The sequence below is a fragment of the Amblyraja radiata genome, chromosome 19 (genome assembly GCF_010909765.2).
Source record: "Amblyraja radiata isolate CabotCenter1 chromosome 19, sAmbRad1.1.pri, whole genome shotgun sequence".
In the NCBI taxonomy this organism is placed as follows: domain Eukaryota; kingdom Metazoa; phylum Chordata; class Chondrichthyes; order Rajiformes; family Rajidae; genus Amblyraja; species Amblyraja radiata.
Genome location: NC_045974.1, coordinates 10,080,051 through 10,092,499, shown reverse-complemented (window position 1 = coordinate 10,092,499; position 12,449 = coordinate 10,080,051). Strand labels below are relative to the sequence as shown.

At 47.9% G+C, this 12,449-nt stretch overlaps 1 protein-coding gene across 3 annotated transcripts in view; it reads left to right on the top strand.

Annotated features, from left to right (window-relative positions):
- The window catches only part of pot1 (protection of telomeres 1), a 127,417-nt gene that overhangs the window by 16,171 nt on the left and 98,797 nt on the right, over positions 1 to 12,449 (top strand). For all 3 annotated transcript variants that reach the window (XM_033037642.1, XM_033037644.1, XM_033037643.1), the window contains exons 2-3: positions 6,191 to 6,328; positions 10,345 to 10,417. In XM_033037642.1, the coding sequence (XP_032893533.1) occupies positions 6,206 to 6,328; positions 10,345 to 10,417 (196 nt within the window). In that variant the 5' untranslated portion in view covers positions 6,191 to 6,205. The remainder of the gene's footprint in view (positions 1 to 6,190; positions 6,329 to 10,344; positions 10,418 to 12,449) is intronic.

Below are 12,449 nucleotides of genomic sequence, written 5' to 3'. Positions count from 1 at the left end.
CTGACCGTGTTCAAAAATTCCGCGCGGCAACGGCCTGCCGGCCCGCAGCCGCCTTGACGCCGTACGCACCTCCTCGACGGGCATACGCAGCGTCTCGACGCCGTACGTCACGCGCGAACTTCCTGTGGACTTCGCTCAATCACTCTACCTCCGCGCGGCCCCCGCTTCCGGTTTGGTCGCGCTTGCCGCGTGCAGGTCGCATGCTCGTGGGACAGGCCCTTTACTCTATCCTCCACACACTAGGGACCATCTACATTTATGCCAAGCCAATTAACCTACAAACCTGTACGTCTTTGGAAACTGGAGTTTTTGCTAAGATATGCTGGTGCACCCACATGGTCCAATTGGGGAGGGTGGGGGGTGGGGAAATTAGTTTTTTTGAAAGCATATCGGTCTGCCTTGGCCCACTCAATCTCCCGGTAGCCATACGCGGTAACTCCCCTTCCCATTCCCGCACTGACCTTTCTGTCCTGGGCCTCCTCCATTGTCAGAGTGAAGCCACATGCAAATTGGAGGAACAGCACCTCATATTTCGCTTGGGCAGCTTTCACGCCTGCGGTATGACTACTGATTTCTCTAACTTCAAGTAACCCTTGCATTTCCTCTCTCTCTCCGTCCCTCCCCCATCCTAGTCGCCCTACTAGTTTTACTGTCGTCCTGCGTAGTTTCCCTGTTTGTATCCACTCCTTATCACCTTCCCTACAACCAACAAGGGACCATTGTGGGCTCCACCTTTCCTGGCTTTGATTTGTCCTTTTGCATACCTTTCATTTATTTGTTCTTTGTACCTTTACATACTTCTAGTTCCCCTCTCCCCTGGCTCTCAATCTGACGAAGGGTCTCGACCCGAAACGTCACCTATTCCTTTCCTCCTGAGATGCTGCCTGTCCCGCTGAGTACTCCAGCATTTTATGTCTGTATCTTCAGTGTAAACCAGCATCTGCAGTTCCTTCCTGCATTATTGATTTTATTTGTGGTGTGACTGCAGATGCATTATTGGCTAGCACTGTACTCTCAAAGCCAGTACTTTGGACAAAAATAAATCCTCTTCTACTTTTCCCTGTGTTTGGTGATATTTGTCTTGGGTTTTCACCTGCGTCCGATCGGGAAATGAATTGCGTTTGCATTTGACATCTCAAGTTAGTTCCATCGTTCAGCGAGCTTGGTTATCTCCTGAAGAACTGGCTCTGCTTGTCCCCCGGAGACCGAGAAAATGGAGCCGGAGATGGGGACGGGCGAGGAGCAAGGCCGGTGGGAGAGGGATAGAACCGCGCCTTAAAGATCAGCTGCGGGAGGCACCCCTGGGGCACGAAGGCGGGCGGGCGGGCGAGGAGAGGGACGTGGCGTCCAAGGAAGGCGATGGCTGGAGGCTCGAAAAACAGCCTGGGGCCTGCTTGGGTTGGGCACCGATCGTTAAAACTAGAGCGCGGACTGGATTTTGAAAACATGGTGCCACTTGTAGGCGGGCTCGGTGGATTAGTTCTGTACACTTTGTTAATTGAGGATGTTCTTGGGTACGGCAATACTCTACTGGACTGTATGAAAGAAAAATAATTTTTCTGTGCGTTTGCACATGTGATAGGAAAAGTGCCATTGAATCATTGAAGGCGATGCAGGCATTGACAGCCCAGGGTGTGAGGGATTACCTGGCAGAGATGGTGGGGAAAAGGTCAACCTCCCTGTCACAGTCCCAGCATCCCATCCCACAACTTGGTCCAGTGAATGAACGAACGATACCTTATTGTCACAGGGACCTTGGTACAGTGAAAAGGTTTGTTTGGCAAACAACCTGGGCAATACACGAGTGTCACTAACTGTTGCACGCAACAAAAGCTTCTCACTGAAGCTTGGTACATGTGGCAATAAACTACACTGAACGACAACAAAGTTACATAAGTACTAAGCATTGTTATCTACTGCCTGCCACCGCACGTGGCATTAGACCCCCCCCCCTTCTCCCGCCCCCAGTTCCTGCTTCGTTCTCTACGATCCCCCATCGGGCCCCCAATTGTTCTTGGTGGCCCCAAGCCGGTCTCTCCCCCCCCCCCCATTGCTCTCGCCAGTCCACCTCGCTCTCTTCCAGTCCCAGTGGGAGAGTCTAGGTCCAGAGGCCAGAGCCTCAGAATTCAAGGACACTCATTTAGGAAGGAGATGAGGAGGAATTTCTTTAGTCAGAGGGTGGTGAATCCGCGGCATCATGTTTGGCACAGACATTAAGAGCCTAAGAATCCACTCCTATGCTGTACGTTCTGAAGATAGACACAAAAGGCTGGAGTAACTTAGCGGGTCAGGCAGCTTCTCTGGAGAGAAGGACAGGTGACGTTTTGGGTCGAGACCCTTCTTCAGATGGGTAACGTTCTATATTCTGTGTTCACGGGGATCAAAGTACAATCTCCAACCCTGCAGAGAAACCAACCCAAGTTGGTCCAGGTCTGTAGACTAATTGGCTTGGTAAATTGACCCTAGTGTGTGTAAGGTAGTGTTAGTGTGCAGGGACCACTGGTCGGTGCGGACTCTGCAGGCCGAAGGGCTTGTTTCCGCGCTGTATCTCTGAACGTAAACACCAAAGAGATTCAAAGCCTGAAATGCCCATAGAAGGTATTCGAGGAGATGGTTGAGGTAGGTATTCAAACACCATTTAAAAGACGTTTGGATACGTACTGTACATGGATAGGAAAGGTTTAGAGGGATATGGGCCAAACGTGGGCAGTGGGACTAGTGTAGATGGTCGGCATGGGCAAGTTGGGCTGATGGGCCTGTTTTCATGCTGTGATACCACTTATCCATGTTCTCCAGCGATGCTGCCTGATCCACCGAGTCACTCCAGCACTTTTTGTGTCTATCTTCGGTGTAAATCGGCATCTGCAGTTCCTTCCGATTCATACTGTTTAGTTTAGAAAATGAGCGCACCGTTCCAAATTTCAAGCAGTTAAGCTGTGGGACACCAGGTATTCTGGGCACTCGTACCCGATTAATTATAGCGGAGGAAGGAAATGAGACCAGTTATCCATCGTAAACCCTGTCGAGTGCTGATGTAATGGCCCCCCTCTTAATTTCACCTTTATGGAACTCACGGCCCGATCTCCTCATGTGTGGCAGTAGTAATCAATCTCATCTCTCCTGGCTCCCATCCTTCTTTCTGCCACGTGTGTAAGAGACATTTAACGGATCATTTGAACCACAAGGTGACGCGGAAAGCAAGGATTCAATACAACCTCCTCCTTGATAGAAAACAAATCATTTAGGATTCGACACCCAGGCTGATCACCAACTGCAAAGTGTATTTTGCCTTCGTTCAACATTGGTCAAAGCTCAAGCACACCATAAGGCACAAGAGCAGAATTAGGCCATTTGGCCCCATCAAGTCTGCTCTACCATTTGATCACAGCCAATCTATTTTCCCCTCAACCCCATTCTCCTGCCTTCTCCCCGTCACCTTTCATGCTCTTACTGAGCAAGAGCTATCAATCTCAGTTTAAAATTCTCCCCATAACCCCTGACACCCGTATTAATCAAGAACCTATCAATCTCCGCCGTAAAAAGACCCAATGACTTGGCCTCCACAGCCGCCAATGGCAATGAATTCCACAGATTCACCTCCCTCTGAAGAAATTCCTCCCATTCTCCATTCTAAAGGTGCATCCTTTTATTCTGAGGCTGCACCCGCTGGTCTTAGGCTCGCCCACTATTCGAAGCATGCTCTCCATATCCAGTCTGTCGAGGCTTTTCAGTATTCTGTAGGTTTCAATGAGATCCCATCTCCAATGGGGTGGATAGTAGCTCAGGACTGCTTTCTAGTTGGTGATAGAATGGCACAGTTGCCTTATAACAGCTGGGAAGAAACTGTCCCTGAATCTGGAGGTGTCCGTTTTCACACTTCTGTACCTCTTCCCTGGGAGAAGAGGGAGTGGCCGGGGTGAGATTGGTCCTTGATTATGCTGCTGGCCTTGCCGAGGCAGCGTGAAATGGAGTCAATGGAAGGGAGGTTGATTTGTGTGATGGTCCACAATCCTCTGCGATTTCTTGCGGTCTTGGAGATTGGTGGATGCCTGTAACCTGCTACCATGGTCGGTGTTGGAGGCCGATATAGTCTTGGGGTTTAAGAGGCTTTTAGATAGGCACATGGATAGATAGTGAATGGAGGGATATGGATTATGTGCAGATTATTTAACTCAACGGGTCTGGCAGCATCTCTGGAGAAAAGCAATAGATGACTTTTCGGGACGAGACCCTTCTTCAGACGGAGAATCAAGGGATAGAGAAACGAGAGATATAGAACAAATGAATGAAAGATATATATGCACAAAATAGCAATGATCAAGGAAAGGTGGAGCCCACAATGTTTTATTGTTGGCTATGGGCTAGATGGTAACGAGTTATTCAAACAGTGAATCACAACAGGACAACAGTGAAACTCAAAGGATGACTAAGATGGGGGTGGGATGGAGAGAGAGGGGGTGCAAGGGTTACTTGAAGTTAGAGAAATCAGTACTCATACCGCTGGGGTGTGAGCTGCCCAAGCGAAATATGAGGTGCTGTTCCTCCAATTTGCATGTGGCCTCACTCTTGTCAGTGGAGGAGGCCCAGGACAGAAAAGTCAGTGTGGCAGAGAGCTGGAGTAACTCGGGGGGGACAGGCAGCATCTCTGGAGAAAAGGAATAGGTGACGTTTCGGGTCGAGACACTTCTTCAGACTGCGGGTCGGGGGGGGGGGGGGGGAAATGGAAACGAGAGATATAAATGGTGACACAGACCTAATGAATGAAAGATATGCAAAAATGTAACGATGAAAACGGAGGCAGGCCGTAGTCAGCTGTGGGCAACGTAAAAACGGGTTGCAGACAATGAAAGACGTCAGTGTGGGAAGGGGAGTTAGTGTTTGGCAACTGGGAGATGGCGTAGGCCAAGGCAGACTGAGGGAACTTGGCAGAGACGTGGTCCAACAGGCTTGTAACTGTGCTGTTGTCGGATGTTCTATGTGAGGAGGCTGACACAGGCCCAGGGGCATTCTGTGCCATTAAGCTTCTGTTTCCAGTTTTTTTTTTTGTGTGTTTTTTTTTGTTTCCTTGCTCCTCTCCATTTTATGAAGATGTGCTGCCAGGTAGTTTCAACCTGTTTCTTTGCCGCTTGAAAGATGCCCAGGAGTGTGATTCCTGCTATTTTTAGATGAAGTACCGGGGTTTATTCTGCCTTCGCTGAGTGTGTGGATGATGGGAGTTGGAAGGCTTGCTGAGAGATGTGCAGTCGTTCAGGGTTTCATCTGCCAACTGGCTTCCACTGATTTAAAGCACAGCTTCTGCAAAGCCGGCTGCTGTCGTTACAAACCTGCCCTCTCGCATGCTGCGATCATAGTTAGAGCTTTTTGTGCCTTTGGCTAGCAATGGATTATTAACCACAGTGGCGCAGCTGGTAGAGACTCTGGATTGATCCTGACTACTGGTGCTGTCTGTGTGGAGTTTGCACGCCCTCCCTGTGACCATGTGGGTTTTCTCCGGGTGCTCTGTTTTCCTCTCGCATCCCACGTGCGTGTGAGTTTGTAGGTTTTTGCACGCCTTTTGGAATGTGGGAGGAAACCGGAGCACCCAGAGAAAACCCACGTGGACACGGGTAGAACGTACAATCTCCGTACAGACAGCGGCCGTAGTCGGGATCGACCCTGGGTCTCTGGCGCTGTAAGGCAGCAACTCTACCGCTGCGCCACCGTGCTGCCCCCAAAGGCAGCAACTCTACCATTATGCCAATGATAGACACAAAAAGCTGGAGTAACTCAGCGGGACAGGCAACATCTCTGGAGAGAAGGAATGGGTGAAGTTTCGGGTCGAGACCCTTCTTCACACGGGCCATTGCGCCCCGTCCTTTTTATAGCCTACGTTTGTTTGTATGGAAGCTAATGTTTATCTTTACTGAACCCATCTTTTTTTTTTAAGGAATGGTGGAATTCTCTGCCACAGAAGGCAGTGGAGGCCAATTCACTGGATGGTTTCAAGAGAGAGTTAGATACAGCTCTTGGGGTTAACGGAATCAAGGGATATGGAGAGAAAGCAGGAATGGGGTACTGATTGTGGAAGATCAGCCATGATCATATTGAATGGCGGTGCTGGTTCGAAGGGCCGAATGGCCTACTCCTGCAGCTATTTTCAATGTTTCAGCTGGGGATTCTCGACTGAATGTCATTTTGGTTTCCATTTTAGCCATTCGAGGCAGGCATGCCGCTTCAGCAGCTCCGAGACGCTGATGGCCCGATGGAGACACAGTTGTCTGGATGTGGCGAGTGGATTGAATATGATAAACTACAGCTGGAGTCTGCGCCCATCAACAAATATATTAAGGTAAGACCCATCCATGTGCACCTCTGAGTCTTACTTGCATCGTTCAGGCTAACTCGTTTTGTCACACTTAACCTTTCAAATTTCCTTGCGCCTCCGGATAGAAGTATATACAATTGTGAGAAGGATAGACATGATAGACAGTCAGAGTGCTTTTTGTCCCCCAGGGTGGAAATATTAAAAACTAGAGTCATAGAGTGATACAGTGTGGAAACGGGCCCTTATGCCCAACTTGCCCACACCGGCCAACATGACCCAGCTACACTAGTCCCACTAGCCTGCGTTTGGTCCATATACCTCCAAACCTGTCCTATCCATGTACCTGTCCAACTGTTTCTCAAAAACATTGCAATAGTACTTGCTTCAACCACCTCCTCTGGCAGCTCATTCCATACACCCACCACCCTTTGTATGGAAAAAGTTACCCCTCAGATTCCTATTAAATCGTTTCCCCTTCACCTTAAACCTATGTCCTCTGGTCCTCGATTCCCCCACTCTGGGCAAGAGACCCCACCCGATCTATTCCTCTCATGATTTTATACACCTCTATAAGATCAAGATAGAGGACATAGATTTACAGTGAGACTGGCAAAGTTTAAATCTGACTGGCGCAAGTTTTTTTCACAAAGTAGTGGGTGCCTGGGTGGTGGTGGTGGAGGCAGATATGAGTAGTGGCATTTAAGAGGCTTTTGGATAGGCACATGGATGTGTAGGGAATGGAGGGATATGGATCATGTGCAGGCAGAGAAGATTAGTCATGTTCAGCATGATGGGCCGAAGGGTCTGTTCCTGTGCTTGTTCTATTTGCTGTGTCCCATGTGAATCCAATTGTTCATGTGGCTGTTATTGGAATTTTGGAATGAACAGCAGCTGTTTATGGATCTTGGAGACTGAGATTTATGTTATATTTTATTGACTTTGAACGGCTAAAGTTCCTCAGATACACAGCACTATTTAATGCTGAAGAGACCCGACCCAATGTTTACCAGAGATGCTGCCTGACCTGCTGAGATACTCCAGCACTTTGTGTCTTTTTTAAATTATAAACCAGCATCTGCAGTTCCTTGTTTCTACCATTGAATGTGGTCGCGTTCCGAACATTTGGTGCAACAGAGTACAGTGGGCACCACTTTTGGATTCATTTGGTCGATCATCCACGTTCGGTTAATTTGGCTGAAATGTCATGAGAAGTGTGCAGTCTGGATTCGGCCCCAGCGACCCGGGTGCTGTCCGTACGGAGTTTGCACGTTCTCCCCGTGACCACGTGGTTTTTCTCTGGGCGCTCCGGTTTCCTCCCACACCAAAAAGACAGCAGGTTTGTACGTTAATTGGCTTTGGATAAAAAACTGTAAATTGTCCCTAGTGTGTGTGTGTGTGTGTAGGATAGTGCTAGTGTACTGGGGTGATCGCTGGTCGGGGTGGGCTGAAGGGCCTGTTTCCGTGCTGTATCTCTAAAGTCTAAATGTTGTCTCGTTAATGATGTCCATATGACGAAAATCCGATGTAACGGGGAACATTTTTTTTTTAGTTGACAAGTATTTAGGTTGCCAAGAAGCCATTGGGTGGTTGCCAGCATGTTCTCTGGAGAGAGAGGAGAGGGAGAAGGGGAGAAACTCACTCAGAAACCCTGAAGCAGGATTTTTGCCATTTTACCAAGGACTTGCTGGTGGGGATGTTTCCAATTGAATAAATTCTCCATGCCTCTGTACAGTTGGAAGAACGGTAGTGTCTGAGGCTTAAAATGAGCATCATTGTGCAGATCTCCAATGCAAGCAACATGCATGCATGCAAGACAAAACATAGATTTATGTTTGAGAGAAAATTCTCTGGTCTGAGTTTGAGTTGGTTTGCCAGCAACAGACTGAATATGTTCCGGCTGTCAGTGTGCCAGTGCTGTGATTGAGTTTATATCAGTTTAATCGTTGGACTGAATGTTTTACATTCTACTACTGTTGGAGATTGATGTGTTGTTGTAATATAGAGGGCCGTGCAGGCCAAGTCAGTGGATAATTTCAAGGCACAGATAGATAGATTCTTGATTACTGCAGGTGTCGGGAGTTGTATGGCAGAGTAGACCTGATGGGCCGAATGGCCTAATTCTGTTCCTATCACTTATGAAGGTATGTAACTGTTCTAAGCCAGGGTGCTGAATTAATTGTAGAATGTCACCTATCCCCTTGGGGTTGTTTGCAGATTTACTCCATCCTGAGTAGGCCGTGCAGGTGAAGAGGGATTTTATCATGAGCGCCAACATTTGGAGAAGGTTCTAATGTCACTGTGCTTTCAAAGTATCGTATTAGCAGATTTTCTTCATGATGGACAAATGGCTCTAGGTTCAGTCATCCAAGATGGACATAAAATGCTGGGGTAGCTCAGCGGCACAGGCAGCGTCTCTGGAGAGAAGGAATGAATGGGTGACGTTTTGGGTCGAGACCCTTCTTCAGACAGAGTCGGGGGAGAGGGAGACATAGAGATATGGAAGGGTAAGGTGTGTGAAAGACAGATCAAAGCTGATGATGATCAAGAAAATGTAGAATGGCACACTGTTAGCTCTGGGGAAGATGACAGCGAGGCATACAATCAGTAAAATGTCGGTAAAATTAATCAGGAGGACAGTGAAACTAGCCTGAGAACTAGGATGGGGATTTACATTGCCTGCTTGCAGCTTCTTTAAAGGGCCTGTCCCACTGTATGAGGTAATTCAAGAGTTCCCCTGCTCTACCGCTGTGCCACCATGCCTGCTTTGTTTGTGTTCTGGTGAGTGGATTAAGGAGATGATCAAGTGCTTATGGAAGGAGAAACTATGGGGCTTTGAAAGAGGCTCTCATTTTGAGCCATGAGAAGCCCACTTAAATGAAATGTCCATCAAAGGCTGCAGGGAGTAAAAGGTTTTTACTTTTTTTTAAATGTGTTTTTTTTTTAACCTTATTGTCAACCTCTCTCTCTCTCTCTCTCTCTCTCTCTCTCTCTCTCTCTCTCTCTCTCTCGCTGTAACCTGTTCCCACTTGAATCCAGGAGAATGAATAGTGATTAAGATTTATGGTGATGTTGCCAGGACTTGAGGGCCTGAGCTATAAGCAGAGGTTGAGCAGGCTAGGACTTTTTTCCTTGGAGCGCAGGAGGATGAGGGGTATTCTTGTAGAGGTGTACAATATCATGTGAGGAATAGATAGTGTAGCCTGCCCAACCTCTCCCGATAGCTCAGGCCCTCACATCCTGGTAACATGTAAATCTCTGCACTCTTTCCAGCTTGACAACGTCCATTCAACGCAGGGCGACCAATTGCTTCAGCTTCTGGTCGACTCGGCGAAAAGTCTTTTCACCGTACCTCGGTACACGCGACAGTGATAAAGTACTTAAATGATGTGTGGTCAACATCTGGATGTGTGGTGTACAGCTCGTCATAACTTGCTTTGCTCCAGTCATCGGATGTGTAATTTTCTGCAGTGACCCCACTGGGATGTTTCTTGATAGTTTAGTTTGGAGATACAGCGCGGAAATGGGCCCTTCGGCCCATCGAGTCCCTGCCGACCAGCGATCCCAGCAGATTAACACTACCCTGCGCACCCACACTGGGGATAATTTTACATTTATAACCTAGCTAATTAACCCACAATCCTGTACGTCTTTGGAGTGTGGGAGGAAACCAAAGATCTTGGAGAAAACCCACCCAGGTCACAGGGAGAACGTACAAACTCCGTACAGACCTGTAGTCAGGATCAAACCCGGGTCTCTAGTGCTGTAAGCTCTACCGCCACGCCACAGTGCCATCTGGATAGGTAAGTGTGTCAAGGGTTAGGGGGAGAAGGTAGGAGAATGGAGTTGAGAGGGAGAGATAGATAGATCAGCGGCAATTAAATGGCGGAGTAGACTTGATGGGCCAAATGGCCTAATTCTGCTCCTAGAACTTATGAACAAGCCCTGAGCAGGGACGAATGTTTAACAAAAGGATCTTGAAACCCATAAGAAAGAAGGCAGTGACCGTTGTTTAATTGGGATTGTACCTTTCTAATTTCTAGGGGACTATTTTGATGAAGTATCCACCTTACGAACTTGGAACAGGAGAAAAAGTAATGAAAATAGTTTTGGAAGGTAAGCTGCTCTTGATCTAATGAACAGATTGTAATTTAGAATGAAACATGGATTGTTTAAATGCACTGTATACCTCACTTTACACTAAAATCGTGAATTTGAGCAAAAATTGTTATCATTATATTGGTACTATGGCAACTTAAAATTGCTGCCATTTTAAGCAGGGAGTATGTTGCTGCCTGATTCTGCCTTTTATGATGCAGGCTGATTAAAAAATAAAATTATGATTTAATACACGCACACACACGCATTTTTAAACTATATTCGGAAACATCGTCCTTGATATAGCTGCATGGTGGCGCAGCGGTAGATTTGCTGCCTTACAGCGTCAGAGACCCAGGCTCGATCCTGACTACGGGTGCTCTCCGTACAGAGTTTGTACGTTCTCCCTGTGGGTTTTCCCCGGGTGCTCCGGTTTCCCCCCGCACTCCAAAGACGTGCAGGCTTTTACGGGTTACTTGGCTTCGGTAATAATTTGTCCCTATTGTGTCGGACAATAGTGTACAGGGATCGAAGGTACACAAAATTGCTGGAGAAACTCAGCGGGTGCAGCAGCATCTATGGAGCGAAGGAAATGGGCGACGTTGCGGGCCGAAACCCTTCTTCAGACTGATGGGGGGTGGGGGGGAGAAGGAAGGAAAAGTGGAGGAGGAGGAGCCCGAGGGCGGGCGGATGGGAGGGTGGGAGGAGACAGCTAGAGGGTTGCGGAAGGGGAGGAGACAGCAAGGACTAGCAAAATTGGGAGAATTCAATGTTAATGCCATCCGGACGCAAGGTCCCCAGACGGAATATGAGGTGCTGTTCCTCCAATTTCCGCTGTTGCTCACTCTGGCAATGGAGGAGACCCAGGACAGAGAGGTCGGATTGGGAAAGGGAGGGGGAGTTGAAGTGCTGAGCCACCGGGAAGTCAGGTTGGTTATTGCGGACTGAGCGGAGGTGTTCGGCGAAACGATCGCCCAACCTCCGCTTAGTCTCCCCGATGTAAATCAGCTGACATCTAGAGCAGCGGATGCAGTAGATGAGGTTGGAGGAGATACAGGTGAACCTTTGTCGCACCTGGAACGACTGCTTGGGTCCTTGAATGGAGTCGAGGGGGGAGGTGAAGGGACAGGTGTTGCATTTCTTGCGGTTGCAACGGAAAGTGCCCGGGGAGGGGGTGGTGCGGGAGGGAAGGGAAGAATTGACGAGGGAGTTGCGGAGGGAGCGGTCTTTGCTGACGAGGGAGTGTACAGGGATCGCTGGTCAACGCGGACTCAATGGGCCGAAGGCCCTGTTTCTGCGCTGTGTCTCCAAACTGAAGTAAATATAAGGAAGAAGGGTCCCAACCCGAAACGTCACCTCTCCTAGTTCTCTGAAGATGCTGCCTGATCCGCTGTGTTACTCCAGCACTTTGTGTCCTCCCTTGAGATAAGAACCAGATCCCCTATTCTTTTTCTGTTCGTGCTTGTGCGCCAGGGTTTAGTTATTTATGTGCATGAACACCAAGTTCCTTTGCTGCTTTTTAAAGATTTTTTTTTCTTCTTATCAGTGAGAAAAGTTGCAGGTTTAGCTTTGGTCATAAGAGCCAGCATCACATGTTGACTTCTATGCACCAGTTTTTCACTGCATTCACAAATCTCTCCTCAAAGATGTACGGTGCAGAATAAAATGTGCTCCCATGGAATACAGTTTTTAAAAACGATTCTCGATTCACGCGCACTCGATTAATTAATCATATCCAGGTAATCCCACGCTACAGCCCCACAGGTAATGGAAATTCATCCTTACTGAATTCACAAATCACTACACTGAGATGTGTGGTGCAGAATAACATTTGCTCTCATTGAACTAAATGGGGGAAAAAAAGGTAAATCAATGCAATTTTTTTTCAACTTGTGTTTCTTGATATGACTCGATTTGTTCCTTGATATCACTCGACATGACTTGACGATGTAAGCAGTTTTTTAGGCATGGACTCCTCATATACGCTCTCCCAACTCTCCTCTCCATTTGCCTTTTATCTCCACCCTTTTTCACTTCACACCCCCATATC